The sequence below is a fragment of the Bidens hawaiensis genome, unplaced genomic scaffold (assembly GCF_021521415.1).
Source record: "Bidens hawaiensis isolate Kalapana, Puna unplaced genomic scaffold, B.hawaiensis_p1.1 tig00001597_1, whole genome shotgun sequence".
NCBI lineage: Eukaryota > Viridiplantae > Streptophyta > Magnoliopsida > Asterales > Asteraceae > Bidens > Bidens hawaiensis.
The window spans coordinates 2,059,041-2,074,370 of NW_027491092.1; the positions used below are offsets into that span (position 1 = coordinate 2,059,041).

The 15,330-nt window shown below is 36.0% G+C and overlaps 1 protein-coding gene across 1 annotated transcript; it reads left to right on the forward strand.

Annotated features, from left to right (window-relative positions):
* Positions 1-1,996: 1,996 nt before the first annotated feature.
* Positions 1,997-14,763, forward strand: LOC143589650 (uncharacterized; the record flags this gene model as incomplete). Its single annotated transcript, XM_077070354.1, has 21 exons — positions 1,997-2,124; positions 2,389-2,767; positions 3,064-3,180; positions 3,270-3,352; positions 4,132-4,278; positions 4,411-4,559; positions 4,655-4,785; positions 4,906-5,028; positions 5,132-5,205; positions 6,244-6,834; positions 6,942-7,053; positions 7,265-7,402; positions 7,772-8,083; positions 9,712-9,982; positions 10,072-11,288; positions 11,861-12,257; positions 12,354-13,267; positions 13,348-13,413; positions 13,483-13,608; positions 13,850-14,088; positions 14,175-14,763. Coding segments are annotated over exons 1-21 (6,303 nt in total), but the record flags the coding sequence as incomplete, so codon positions are not given.
* Positions 14,764-15,330: the final 567 nt, after the last annotated feature.

Consider the following 15,330-nt stretch of genomic DNA (forward strand, 5'->3'; position numbering starts at 1 on the left):
ATAATATTTGTCAAGGGTTATTCTTGATATTTTTCAAGGGTTAAAATAAATTTACAAATAAAATAAAATATTTTACTTCAAACAATTCCTAAGCCGTAAGACTATTATAGCGACCTCTATTTTTTTTTACAACGCCGCCCAACAGAAAATTCTTTTACGTTAAAAGTTTTACGAAATTTTCTAAGTTTTAGTGCTAGCTAAGGATATCTTTTGTATGCAAATAATAATAATTATTATTATTATTATATTATTATTATTATTATTATTATTATTATAGCTTTTCTTTGAGTTATAAAAACACCACTTCTTTTTTACAATTGATTTTCTCAAACTTGAACGAATCCCAACAATCATTTCTTTCCACTTCCTTGTCAATGTTAATGAGTTTCGATTAAGAAATCATGACACCACCTTTATAACAACTTTCATACCATAACCCATCTTCGAGGAGACATGCATCGTAAGATACCTTTTGTTTTTCTTTCTTTCTTCTTCATGTAACACACACACACACACATACACACACACACACACACACACATATATATATATATTATGTCTTAAATTCTTTCAAAGGTTGTTTACGAAATTTATATGGAGTTTGGTTATTCGTTGATTAGTGAGCTATTTTCCTATATCATCCATAGTTGCATTTTTTTTTGTTTGTCAATTTACTTTTGTATTTCAATTTCACGGTCTATAACCGATTTCCCATAAACGTAATCATTTAGTGGAAATTGGGACTATGAATATGTCTAAGTACATGTTGAATTATAATTGTTTTCTTTTTTATACGAATTACTTTGGTTATTTTATTTGGTTCCCATTTCAACTCAATGTTTATTCGAATCATTTTGTTATTCTTGATCTCAATGTTTCACCAATTCGGGGCCAATGTTTTCCTTTGATCTTGAAGCTTCAACTATTTACTTTGTCATACTTAAACTCAATATGGCGTTTATCCACATTGATATTTTATTGAATATTTTTATTTGTTTAACGAGTCATTATTGACTCCAAGAATTTACTCTATTAGGATATTTTAATCTTAAAGTTTCATCGATTCTCGAATCCAATACTTTACCGACTTGCGTGTTTGTATTTGTTGGCTCAATGCCATATTTATTCATTCTGTTATTCTCGAATCCAATGTTTAGTTTAATTACAATGATGTTCATGACCTTGATGTTTTCATTCATTATTATTTTAAGATATGCTTATTTCGTTTAAACTCCAATAACATTGTTTACCTCGTTTAAATTTCAATGATTTTATTTGGACGTAATGTTTCGCTTATCTTTGACCTCAAGGACTTGGTTATATATTCTCGTTATTTTCAATCCTTATAGTTTATTATTCTTGATTTAATAGCTTTCTTACAAGGACTTATTTTATCTTAAAACCCACACAATATGACGGATTATGTGAACCATCCGACGATAAAGGTAATTATGGGTCGACACGTAATTATCCAAGTCACCATTTCAATCCAAACATCCAGTCCAAACATTCATAAATAATCTCCCAAAATCCAAAAAAACAAAATAACAAAGTCTCAAAATTTATAAAAATAACTATGAAAACAATTAATTGTCTTTATTACTAAATAAATGATGATTATAACAATTTATTTTGAAATTTTTTTCAAGTTAGGAGTTAATGTTTAAAATTAATGTTCAAATTAACATGTGGAAGTTATATAAATGAAAAATTGATGAGTTGGAAGCCTATGTAGTTATGCTAATTGAATGCCATGTGAAAACCTTGTATCGCTTTAATAGTATAGTAAGATAAAATATATAAGTTAAGTTAATTTTTAAAAAAGTTAAAAACTTTTTGTATTGTGTGATTTTACGAGTGGATAAGTTATAAAGGGTTAAAATGAGAATCCCAAACACCCCATGGAGTAGAACCTTACAATTTGTTTGAAGCTAATTTAGCATTAGCAGCCGCCCATTGAGAGGAGGTTTGTTTTATTTTACGCTAGGGTTGAAAAATGTCCAACAATAGCAGCAGGAGAACCGAGCTGTTAAACCGGTGGAGGATCATTGAAGAAGAAGACGACGATGATGAAGAATTCGATACCTCAAATCAACATCGCATTCGTCATCTTAAAGAAACCTGGTCAGTCACTCACTCTACTTTACTTGTTCAATGTATTACCAATTCAATTCAATTCAATTCATTCATTGCTTACTTACATGTACATCATCAATCAATCAATATGCAGCATATGCCATTATTAATAATCTAATGCAGCAACAGCAGCCTTTGGTTTACACACATTTCAACTCACATTATAATAATAATGTTCCTTCCTATGCATTACAATTTTAATAATAATTATCTCACAACAACAAGATTGTAATATATCTGCATTGCATTCAGGTTCAGAGATGCATTCAAAATTTTGATCTCTCTTCCTAGAGAACATCATATCTGGTGCGCCACCTGGGATATCATGGGTCCCCTTCTTGAAACATTCTACAACTACTTTAAAGACCCTCGCCCCGATTCTCCTCTCAAGCTCCTTTGGGAAAGACTTTCTGAGGAGTTACAAGAGTGCATGCAATGCATTTGCCAGCATCATCAGGCCAAGGACACGTACGCCGTGGAGTACGAACTGGCTTCAATTGGCCCCCTTCTTGATGTTTTATGCACACTAGATGAACAAAGGGTCACACATCAATTGAAACAGATCAACACACAAATAGCACAGGGGAGAAAGTATGAACCTAATGCAAAAGTTATTAGCGTCATGTATGAGGTATACTATACCCTTTGGTTGCAATCTTCTATTCTGCTTCCTTCCACCCTTCTAATAAATAAGTTGCGGTACCAAGAGATATGTTATTGTTTAATGTAGACTTAACCAGATAGATAGATAGTCTAAACATATGTTATCAAACGGATACTAGTGAAAATTACGTCTTGCATTAAGCATTGTCCATGTTGAATGTTGCATAAGAAACATGAATGATTGTTTCCTTCTTCTTGTTATTAAAGCATGGCATTTCGCACAATAGTTAGTTTTTAATTTTACTTTCTGCTGCTGTCTTTCAGGTGTTAATGTATCCTGTCTTGTTGGATGACCAATCCTTGGCCACTGAGTTTCAGTTATTTATTGAAACTGTTGAGGATTCACATGAACTCACTTTGGCGGGCCATCAACAATACCCGGTACCGCATCAACATACATTTCTTGATCTCTTTTTGGTCATAATAGCTCTCTTTTAATCACATTGAGTGTTTTCTGATGGTTCATATAGGGAATTTATGCACTGCTTTTTCTAAAAAACAGGAGGTGTCGTTCTATAGGGTTCCGCTTAGCTGGAAACATGGGAAAATTGAGGTTTGTTTTCTTTTCACTTTTATGTTTGAAGGCCCAAGTAATGAGCATTTCTTGTTATAGTGAACGGCCACTCTGGTCCTGGTGAATAGTAGCCTATTTTTAATGTGTGCCGTGTGAGATAGTTGATGTTGGCTGTAGCCATGAGTGACTTTCTGGGGAATGCCAGGCAAATTTTCATGTCTGACATGTTAAAACATTCATATTTGTAGACTTCCTGGACCATTTTTTTCATTATAAAATAATGGTGCCATCTTGAGATCACTCAAGAGTCCATTTGTAAGTACTAGAAAACAGCATGGGAAACTATTCTATAAGTAGTAATTATAGTAGTTAAAATAGGTAGCCGAGATATGGCAAAACAGAAAACTCTTGCAACTGGAAAGTTAGCATACAATTTAGGCCAGTTATATATTGTTATATTAAGAAGGTATCCAAGTAGTTTACATTTAACAAGCAATTTAAATTTCTGAAAAGCATCATCGTATTGCTGTCCACACGCCACCATTGGATATCACCGAGTTGATGGAACAACTGATTTCAAAAGCTAAAAACACATTATATTTTATTGATCTTCTTGACCTTATGTCTTCTGTTAATGCTAGTTTGATCTTCTTATCAGTTTTGTGTATTTGTTGACTTTACTTTTTTATGTCATTATGATATGAGAAGTGTCACTGCATGAAGTTTTCTAGTTACTGTTAATGTTCGAGCTGATATCCATTCGTTGTTCACGTTCACGACATTATCTCACAAAGTTTGTTATTTTTTCTTCCTTTTAGGAATGCAGAGGATTTGGAACCTTTGCAGCCCTTGCTCAAGAAGTGCATTGTACTTCTAGAAACAGAAGTCGTGCCTGCAAGTTCTGACAGTTCAAGGCCAAGGATGCAGCTTGATCGTGCAACTGTATGGCTTGGAATCAAGGCATTGTATGGAGCAGTGGTTTTTAGCCTACTTTTGAAACTATCTCTCTCTCCTTTTATTAATAATATTCTTGATGTGAACTAGTATCTCAATCATGTCGTAATATCTTTTATTGTTTTTGTTTGCTCTTTTTAAAGACTCGGGTTTCTAGAGCCTCTTGCTTTTGAAGAAGGGATTTTGGAGCGTTATCCCAGTTTTCTGAGTATCGTGCTCAACCATATTTCAGGCGATTCTATTGACCTTTCTTACGCAATCAACTGCCTTAGACTACTTTTCGATATGCTTGGTATGCATTTTTGGTCTTATATCTATAGTTTAGAATAGTTGATTGCATTCTCTTTTAGTGACTGCCTTCTAAAACAGTTTTGTCCATCTTTAAAGGTTGCAAGCTTTGGTTTAGGGCAACACTATCACCAAGTGTAATGCGTAACACTTTATTGAGTCAGTGTTTTCATACTCAAGACGAGAAGAGCCACAAAGAAATATTTGATCTTTTCCCACCTTTTCTTCAGGTATGCTTGTTTTGCATTTTCTTGTCTACTGTGTTTTTTGTTTTGTAAACAATTTCACATTGAAAGCTATGTCACAATGTATTTTGTGGGTTTAATAATGTATGCAGCCTGTTTTTGCAGTCTCTTGAGGCTTTGCAAGACGGGGAACATAAAAAACAACGCAGGCATTTTTTGTACTTTCTTCTGCATCAAGTGACTGTTAGTAGCAACTTCAGCAATCTAATGAGAAAAAAAGCCTGCCAGGTGTCTGTTTTTCCTTTGTATCGACATCTGTCTTAGATACACGTAGTCATATATGGTCTTTGCACTGCAATATTAGTAATTGATGGCTAAGTTTTGTTTGCAGATCGCTCTTCTCATAATCCACCGAGGTTACAAGATGAATCCTTCCTGTCCGCCTTTTGAGTGTGCACACATGTGGTATGCAATCTTTGTATTATTATTATTATTATTAATACTATTATTATTATTATTATTTTATTTTATTTTTTTTTTCTAAAAAACATGTTTTCTATTCTTTTGCTTGGTATGCCATTCTTTGTAAATCACGCTTAGTAGAGATGCACATATTAAATATTAAGATTTAAGATAATATATAGCAATTTATTATCTAACAATGCCAAACTATATAATTGAAAAGGGAGCTGCAGCAGACCAGCAGTAGTGTTACCCATCACCTTTTACTCTTTTTACACAAACGAAAACAATTTATGGACCATAATTCTATTGCTCTCTACGTTCCTCCACCTACTTCACCTGCTGGTTCTACTGCTCAGCTTTTCTCTTTCAGGTAACTCCTGTATATCTATGTCTGCAAATCAACAAATATAGCATGAAAGGTATCTGATTATTCAAACTGATGAAATGCACGCCATTGATTATTTAGATTTGAGCTGTGAGATAGTTGTCAATGTTGGTATAAGAAAAATGGAAGCTCAATAAAAAGTGAGACACTGAGACGAGTGAGATCAAAGATGGGATACAAGTATGCAACAAATGCTAGGTGCTTGATCTAATTTATTTTGGCCGAATGTTCAGTTCACTGATACAACCAGGGCGCCTTGTTTGTTTGGCTAGTTCATCTGTTTTAGCATGAGCTGTTTGTTAACTATTACTCTTGAATATGTTAAGTCATGATGACATGTAGCACGCGAAGGTGAAAATCACTGGAATAAGCATTTTGTTATTGCATTAGTCTGTACAGTTTTGCGAGTGAAGTATTTTTGAGTGATAGTGAAATGACACTTTTTTGTTTGAATGAAATAAATGGACATATATCAGCTTTCCAGTCAAAAGATTCCTTTTTTTTTCTCTTTATTTTCTTGCCATTAAGTGTGATGCATTGTGCAGCAATTACAGTCTCAAAAGTAGCTTGAACCTGTGCATAGTGAAACAATTGTTGCTACCAATGTTTTATAATGTCTTTTGATGAAATGCTTTTTGAATTTTCTGGCACAGGGGTCCTTCTCTTGTGGCATCTCTCAAGGATTCATCACTCTACACTTCTCTCAGGCAACCTGCTTTTGATTTGATTCAAACTATTTTAGTGTCTGACGCATCTGTGTTAGTGTCTTCAATTCTACACTGTCAAATTCACAAAGTCGTTGATAGGAAAATCTTTGACTTTAAAGATGAAGATGGCAGTGAAGGTCTATTTGAAGATGATGTTGAAAAAGAGAACACAAGTACCAGTTGTTGGAATGATTTTAGCATTCAGGGTCCAACTGCAGCATCAGAATTTGAGGCGTGGATGTGCATTCCGATGCTATGGGTTGATGTTTTAGTTGAAATTGATCCTGCAGTCCTACCAGTATCAATTTCTAAGGCAGTTTTATGGGCTTTATCTCGTTTTTCTATGGTTGAACCTGAAAGTAGCACTGATATGGCCCTTCCAGTTGGACATTGGTTAACCACCCGAGCTCCAGAGGTATCCTATTTATTGGGCTGGAGAACACCATCTGGTTCTGATGATGGTGGGGATGGACAAGAATCGAAAAACTCAGTTAAGGTCACAACAATGTGCATTCCATTAATCAGAACATTCAGGAGGTTAATTTTTTAATGATGCATGGTTTTTAAGTATATGTTTAAGTACTCCATCTTTGCACCGCAAACACCAGAAGTAACATAGTTGGTATTTTAATCATTTACAACAGGTTAACATCCCATTTTATCACAAGAATGGAGCAAGGTGAGCTTTGGAAGCAATGGACTTGGGAACCAAGGATGGCTGAAAGCTTAATCCTCTTACTTGTTGATCCTGATGATGTAAATACTTCCCTTCAAAGTTATTAATTATGTAATTCCAATATTGTATCTTGTGTTATTAGTTCATGTATATATGATTCTTAAACGTTTATTAAGGCCTTCTGTTAGGACAACTCTCCACCACCTTTCTCTAATTCACTATTAACTCATTTACATAGTTTTGTTCTGCATGTAATGATCTATCTTTATGAAACATATGTTTTGGTTGCAGAATGCAAGGCAAGTGGGTAGGCGTATTCTTGAACAAGTTGCAAACACACGGGGCCTTTCTTCTTCTTTGCATTTTCTATGCTCTTGCTCTGTGTCAATATCATCAGTCTTTCTTGGGCTGAAACATGCACGCGAATTGGTAGATTCTCTCTCTAATTGTTAGTGTCTGCGTGCATGTTTTTCTGCAATGTTATGCTCGTAGCATGCTAATTAGTTTTAAGAAGTTCCGGTGCCATAGAAATTTAATTGTTCCTGATGACAATTATTCCTACCTTTAGACAAACTTGTGTCACTGCTCACCTAAAATTTGAATCAGAAGACTTGGAAATCGCGGGAGGTTTTAACATCACTTGTTTCACTTTTACCACCGCATGAATAAATTGTGATTTGAGTTTGGTGGTTGGGGTAAAATTTGTATAAGTAGTGTAGTATTATGATTACGGAAGACTAAATGATTCATTCATTGCTTTCAAATTTGTGAATTTACTTTTTTTTGGGTCCTCTTCAGCTTTTTTTGGATTCCGTGCTGAAAACATTTCAAAGTCTGCATCATTTCTTTTTTGTACTTTGCAAGCTACTTAAGGAAGGGGTACAATCTGGCCAAAACAGTAACCAAGATAGCTTAAAGTTCTCATCTCAAGGTGGGTTTCTACAGCAGCCTACATTTGAGTCCATGACTACAAACATTGATGGAAAGTCCCCAAAGTTTGATTCCACACAGTGGGAAAAGTTCAGTTGCTTAGCATCAGAAGTGGCATGGCCATCTTTTTGCATATGCTTATCTGAAGGGAAGGCTTCTATCAACTATAAGATCTCACAGGTACAGTAACACTAACTTTTTGAATGCATTCATAGTTTTCATTTGTCAATCTTTTACACATGTATATATGTCTTCGTATGTATGGAAGTAGGTAGAGTCTTTCAGTTTTGTATTAAGATATCACAATCTGTTTATTGGCCATTCTGATGGATCTAAACACATTACACCACTGTCTTTTGTTAAACTTGAATCCCGAATCCGAAGGTACCTTGGACTGGATTGGTACCATTGGGTCAAAAGTCTCTGGTGCTAAGCTTATATTTATGTCCATTTTAGTGTGCAAAGTATATCCTAAACTAATCCGGGTAGAAATTTTCTGGTATGATCTTGAAGTAAGTTGTTTGTTAAAGGCCAGGCAATACAAGTTCGGATCAAGCTAATAATCTGTATGTACCTGGTTCAAAAATCTTCAAAAAGGTGAAATTCTTTCCAACTGCATTATAAATTATCAGTGTTTTGCTTAGTTATATGGCTAGCCATATTCTTACATATTGATAAAGTCTTCGTAGTGGGTTGAGGTGATCAGAGTGAACAAGTAATTTCTGGCATCAGATTAGAATTGGGAAAAAGTAAGATAGCAATAGTCGTGAGTCGTGCATGTCAGTGGTTGGGAGAAGACTTCAACTATTTTCACATTTAGTTCTGGAAATGGTTACAGCCGCATCTATGATGTATGAACTTTGAGATACAGTTACCCTTTTTCTTGTTATGCTGATTACACACCACACACACACACACACAGTTATCGTACAATAATCGCGTAAGGTACAATTAGGTACGCGAATCACACTCAAGCCATTTTACGAAACGCTCAAGCCAAAAACAAAAACGCTCAATCCAAAAACAAAAAAACGCTCAGTGTTAAAATCTGATACGCTCAAATCCAGATCAGTTTTTCATAAAATACGCTCAAAAATAAGAAATTCGCTCAGAAAAATGTTTTTCGTAAGAACAGTAAAAAATTGATTGATTAACGATTCAGATTTGTTTTTTCTGGTGAACCAATGATTAATTGGATATACATTGACGATTCAACGATCATGTGAGGTGATTTCATGATATAGGTATTTTTATACCTGATGTACGTTAAGCAATTATTGTAGTCTATCTTTTATCTTGCTCTCTCTCTCTCTCTCTCTCTATATATATATATATATATATATGTATATATATATTAGCTGTAATACATAAAAAGGAAAGGGCAGAGCAACTTGGGGAGGTTGGGTTGGTTCACAGCATAGCATGGAGTTTCTTGATCGTATTCTAATCTTAATGTACTTTTGTAGCAAGTTTCTGTCAGCCATGGGGGATGTTTTATGAGAATATGAGTAGAGACTTACCAGTAGGCAAACAGACCTGGAAAAAGATAAAAGCATGTATGCACACACACACACACACACACACACACACTTTCTGGATCTAATTTATAAACTAGTTACCAAATACTCTATCCTTAGAATTGGAAACCTTGTTTTGAAACTTGGGGAGGATTTACATGGATGTTCATGTTAATTATTTTCTTGCCTTTATGGCTTTATGTGGTGTGAGGTTTGATGATTCCCTTAACTAGCAACTGTGGGCCATAATATGAATTATGAAGTTGAGCATTCTTTTTTCTGTTGTTTCAGATGACTTGCATCCGGTTACTTGAATGCTTACCTGTTGTGCTTCAAAAGTTCCAGAATTCTATGCACAAAATGCCAGGAGATTCAGACATTTTGGTTAAGAACTCTGTTAGCTACAAATGGCTTCATGATTTGATGTATTGGGGGAAGTCTACACTTGTCGTTGTACATCGGTATTGGAAACAAACAGTGCTTTCTTTGCTTGATCTACTTAAGGAGTCATGTGTTGATAAAACATCCACTATCATGGCCATAGGAAAACTTTTTAAGTGTGGTGTGTTTTTATTTATATTCGAACCTTTGGTTTCTATGTTTTGCTATTGCCTCACCAATTTGAAGTTCTTGTTTTCTATTTGGCTGCAGAAAACATTCCAATTGATGAATTTATTGATCAGATATTGCGCCTATTTGTTTTATTGGTGAATGATTGTGCAAATAGTAAGTCAGACTTAAAAGCCCCATTGTCTCAACCTGAGCGCATGTTGCACACAAAGTGCTCGCCCGAAAAGCTGAGAGATCTTTCCTCAAAGGAGCCAGATTTGCAGATTTTGGATTCTGATTTTGGTGCCAAAGCGGAGAGAGACACTGTGATAGTTCTTTCAGAAGATGAGATTGATGCAAGAGATGATGTCAACACTTTGAGTGATTCTCATGGTGGTGAAGCAAGTAATTCACAATCTGCTGAAAGAGCTTCACAGATGAATGAAGCTAGTAAAAGTTCTTTTCATATTAAAGGATTAGTGGATAAGAAGATGGATATAGAATGTAGTGTGGACAAGTCTTCTGTGGTCAAAGGGAAATTTTTACAAGGCAAAGGTATGAAAAAATCTTCTGACACACAAAAGAACTCTTGTTTGACAAAACCGTGTGCAGAAAGTCTTAGTTCCCAGATGGACAATTTAGTTCCACATCATAGCTTAAAGAATACATCTGCTGGTATTAGGTCATCTTCTAGCCAAGGTGTAAAAAAGGTTTCAGCAAAGAGTGATAGGGTCATCAAGGAGTTGGTATTTGATGCTAAAGATGATCCGTGGGAATTTGCATTAAAATCTGCAAGAAATAACCAATCACACCTGGGGAAACCCAACACAAGTGGTCCAAAACGCAAAGTTATTCAACTAAACTTACCAGTTGAAAACAGAGTTTCTCAATCAAACAGGCTACGTGGTGGAGGCCAAAGGTTCAAACCTGTTAGGCTAGATGATTGGTTTAGACCTATCCTGGAGATGGATTATTATGCCACAGTAGGGTTAGCATCAGCAACTGTTGCTGGGAATTTGAAGGAGGTTCCAGTTTATTTTCAATCTCCTGATGACTATGTGGCAGTCTTCCGTCCATTGGTGCTGGAAGAGTTAAAAGCACAGCTACACAGCTCGTTTGTAGAGATGGCGTCTCCAGATGAAATGTCATGCGGAAGTCTGTCTGTTATGTCAGTGGAAAGAGTTGATGAATTTCATCTTGTTCGCGGTCTTCATGATGACAAAGACTTAGAAGGTTCTAGGATGTGTGTTGAGAATGATCTTGTTTTGCTCACAAGACAGCCTTTCCAAAATTCCCCTGAGATTCACATGGTTGGAAAGGTATATGTACTTTCTTAATGTTAGTTACTTTATTCCCAAGATCTTAGTTGTGCCATGTCATGCTAGAATTAACATAATTAGAGCATCTTTCAGTTTGCTGTGAGCTATTACTGTTTTAAGTATATTTCTGTATGGTTTTGTGAAGCAGTTTCATTGAATCTACCTTATTTTAGGTGAATACCGATAAACTCTTTTTCCTATTTTTACTTTCACATTGAATTTATTTCGTTTTCAGTGTTTCTCTGTATTACTTTTCTTGCATGTGTAATGGTGAGCACAACTTTTAAAGTTTATGATACGTTGTGATTGAGAGAAACTTTGATATGGAGAGTAAAATTAGGAAATGTACTCTCTTATTCTTAACTGAAATGTTTTAGTTTTGATACAAGACACTGAAATGAGGCTGTTTAAGAGGTTGAGTCTAGACCGTTTAACAGTTTATAGTTAGTGGCAGTAAACATTGACTGTTAGGACTTTAGTTGTTCGCTGAAATGTTCTTTTCTTTTCTTTTCATAACTGTTATGCTTGTGTTTTATTTAGCTTTGGCGCAACTTTTATTTGTATTGGTTCAGGTGGAAAGATGCGAGAAAGATAATAAAAGAAGATCAAGCATATTAATGATCAAGTTGTATCTTCAAAATGGATGTTCTCGTCTAAATCGGGCCAAAAAGCTCCTGATGGAACGAAGCAAGTGGTATGTTTATCGCATCATAAGCATCACCTCCCAACTAAGAGAATTTCAGGCTTTATCATCTCTACATAGTATTCCTCTGCTTCCTGTTATCTTAAATCCCAATAACCAACCTAAGGCCATTAAATCAAGGATGGATCTGAGTAAGCTGTCCAAGCCTTTACATCAGATTCTTACATCTTCTTTTAACGACTGTCAACTTCAAGCTATAAATAGTGTCATTGGACCCATGGGCTTGAGAAACGATCATGTTCTATCTCTTATACAGGGTCCTCCAGGTATTATTTTACGCATATGAACGTCTACAACCATCTTTTGTTCTTGTTTAACATGAAATGTTTCTTTACTTGATTTGGAAAATGCCTTTCCATTAGGTACTGGGAAGACAAGAACAATTGTGGCTATTATCAGTGCTTTGCTTTCATCAACCGGGATGCATGCTCAAAGAGCTGAAAGCAGTGACATGAGACCTGCAAATAAAGTGCATCAGATGAGTCAATCTGCTTTATTTGCAAGGGCCTGGCAGGATGCAGCCTTGGCCAAACAGTTAGAAGATGACGAGTGTAAAAAGTCTAGAGCTACTTTTAGTCACATAAGAGGTAGAGTTCTCGTTTGTGCACAATCAAACGCTGCAGTTGATGAACTAGTATCCAGAATCTCCAGTCATGGCTTGTACGGAAGTGATGGGTTAACATACAAGCCATATCTTGTTAGAGTTGGTAATGCAAAGACCGTCCATTCAAGCTCTCTACCTTTCTTCATCGACACCCTCGTTGACCATCGTTTGACCGATGAGGAGAACAAGATGGATGTGAAGAGTGACATGGACGGGGGAGATTCTTCAACTGTTATTCGTGCTAAGCTAGAGAAGTTAGTTGACCGTATTAGGTTTCTTGAGGCCAAAAGAGCCAATTTAAGCATTGCAAATCCTGACACAAAACAGGTTTTTGAAGGAGGAGATGGTGGCACGGGGGGTGATGATGTGAAGGAAATGTCTGATGCAGAAATAGGAGCGAGGTTAAGAGTGCTATACAGTGACAAGAAAGCAGCGTATATAGATCTTGCAACTGCTCAGGCACGTGAGAAGAAAGTTAATGAGAAAAGAAAAGCTCTTAAACTTAAGTTGCGTAAGTGTATACTAAAGGAAGCTGAAATTGTGATAACAACATTGAGTGGTTGTGGTGGAGATCTTTATGCAGTGTGCTCTGAATCTTTGTTAGCCCATAAGTTCAGCCCTTCATCTGAGTCTTCATTGTTTGATGCTGTTGTAATTGATGAAGCTGCTCAAGTACAAATCTTTTGTCTTTCTTCATTTTATTTTCTGCTATTTATCATTTACTTTCTAAGTCTGCACTTTCTACTTGACAGGCTCTGGAACCTGCTACTCTGATTCCTCTACAGCTCCTAAAGTCAAAGGAGGGCAAGTGTATTATGGTAATATGTTTACTTTGTTGTTGTTAAGTTTACTGTAGAAAGCTTATTTGCTATGCATATTGTTTTAAGGTTGGAGATCCGAAGCAGCTTCCTGCAACTGTTCTCTCTGATGTTGCTAGTAAATATCTCTATCAATGCAGTATGTTTGAGCGTTTACAGAAAGCTGGTCACCCTGTTACTCTGCTTACACAGCAGGTAGACTGTGTTTATGTTATATTTATATATCTTTTACTTTTATCACGTAGCACCAAGCAAATTAGGGTATTTGTACTGCATTCGTCTGCAATATGCATACTTACATATACATGCATGCATACTCTATATGTAATGTGTGTGTATGTTAAGAAAGGTAATATAAGGCAGTATTCAGAAAGATCTGTACTTTGGATATCTATTGTTTGCCACTAAATTTATGGGTTGCTACATGTTTATTCAGTATAGGATGCACCCGGAGATATGCAGCTTTCCTTCTTTGCATTTTTATGATGGCAACTTACTGAATGGTGATGGAATGTCTAACAAAGAAAAACCATTTCACAAGACCGTAGGCCTTGGGCCTTACTTATTCTTTGATGTAGTGGATGGGCAGGAGCTCCATGGTAAGAACTCCGGGTCTCTCTACAACGAGTGTGAGGCCGATGCTGTAGTAGAAATTATCAGATTTTTCAGGAAGTGGTAGGCTATTTATATGTCTGCTTTGTTTTTTGATACACTGTAGTTTTTTCTTCAATACCAGTTTTAGAAATAATGTTGGTTGACAGTTATCCGTTAGAGTTTGTTGGAGGCAAGATCGGGATTATAACTCCTTATAGGTCTCAACTTTCCCTGTTGCGTTCACGTTTCGCAGCTGCTCTTGGGTCTTTTATAATGGATGAAATGGAGCTTAATACGGTTGACGGTTTTCAAGGTCGGGAAGTTGATATACTAGTAGTTTCTACAGTTAGGGCATCCTCTGGATCAATTGAAACGAACTCCAACAGAGGTATCGGGTTTGTTGCTGATGTTAGAAGAATGAATGTTGCATTGACTAGAGCCAAACACTCTCTGTGGATTTTGGGAAATGTGAGAACCTTGCAGACAAATAAGAACTGGGGAGCACTTGTTAAAGATGCTGAGGACAGAAATTTAGTTTTATCATTTAAAAAGCCATATACTTCCATGTTTAATTCACTATCCAAGAGTAACTGTGCTTCAGAGAATATTTCAAAACAGATTAACAGACATACTGAACAGCACAAAAGATTTAACCCATCATCTAAAAGTAAAAGAGGGCACCATGAAGCTCAGAGTAATGATAGTGGTCAAGCAAAGAAAAAGTCAAAAGTGCAATATTTTGATTCACTATCAGCAAACAAGGATGCTAAGCCAGGCACTGATGACGATTGCCAGGGTAAAAAAGAAAAACAGAAACAGAAACAAAAGCAAAGGGCTGATAAAGATAGTGCAGTGGACATGCAACATGATGTAAGAAGTAGATCAGTAGAGAGACCCATTGACCCTAGTTGCAAAAGGAAACAACAAAGGGAAGATGTAGATGCTCTTCTTCCTTCAGCTTTTATATCCTCTAAGAAGAAGCCTGAATCTTCATCAAAATCTGTCCGATCGGTACGTCCTTCAGATCATGCCATCAAGAAAAGGTATAGTCTTCTCTCTTTAATGATATTAATTTAGAGTTTAGACATCCTTAATAACTGCTATCTTGGGTTTCTTTACCATGTACACTGCTAATCACTACAGTGGAGGTGTGAGTCCGCAGATATGTGGTTAAAAGCTGAGGTACTTAGTGTAGTATCTTTGACAGTGCTAAATCATGTGCAGGTTAAAGTAGCGTCTTCTGGTGGATCTTTTTGGACATCCTTAATACTTGAGGCTCTTCTTATTTTGATTTTGGAACGTGGTGTAAAACTGTAAATGCAG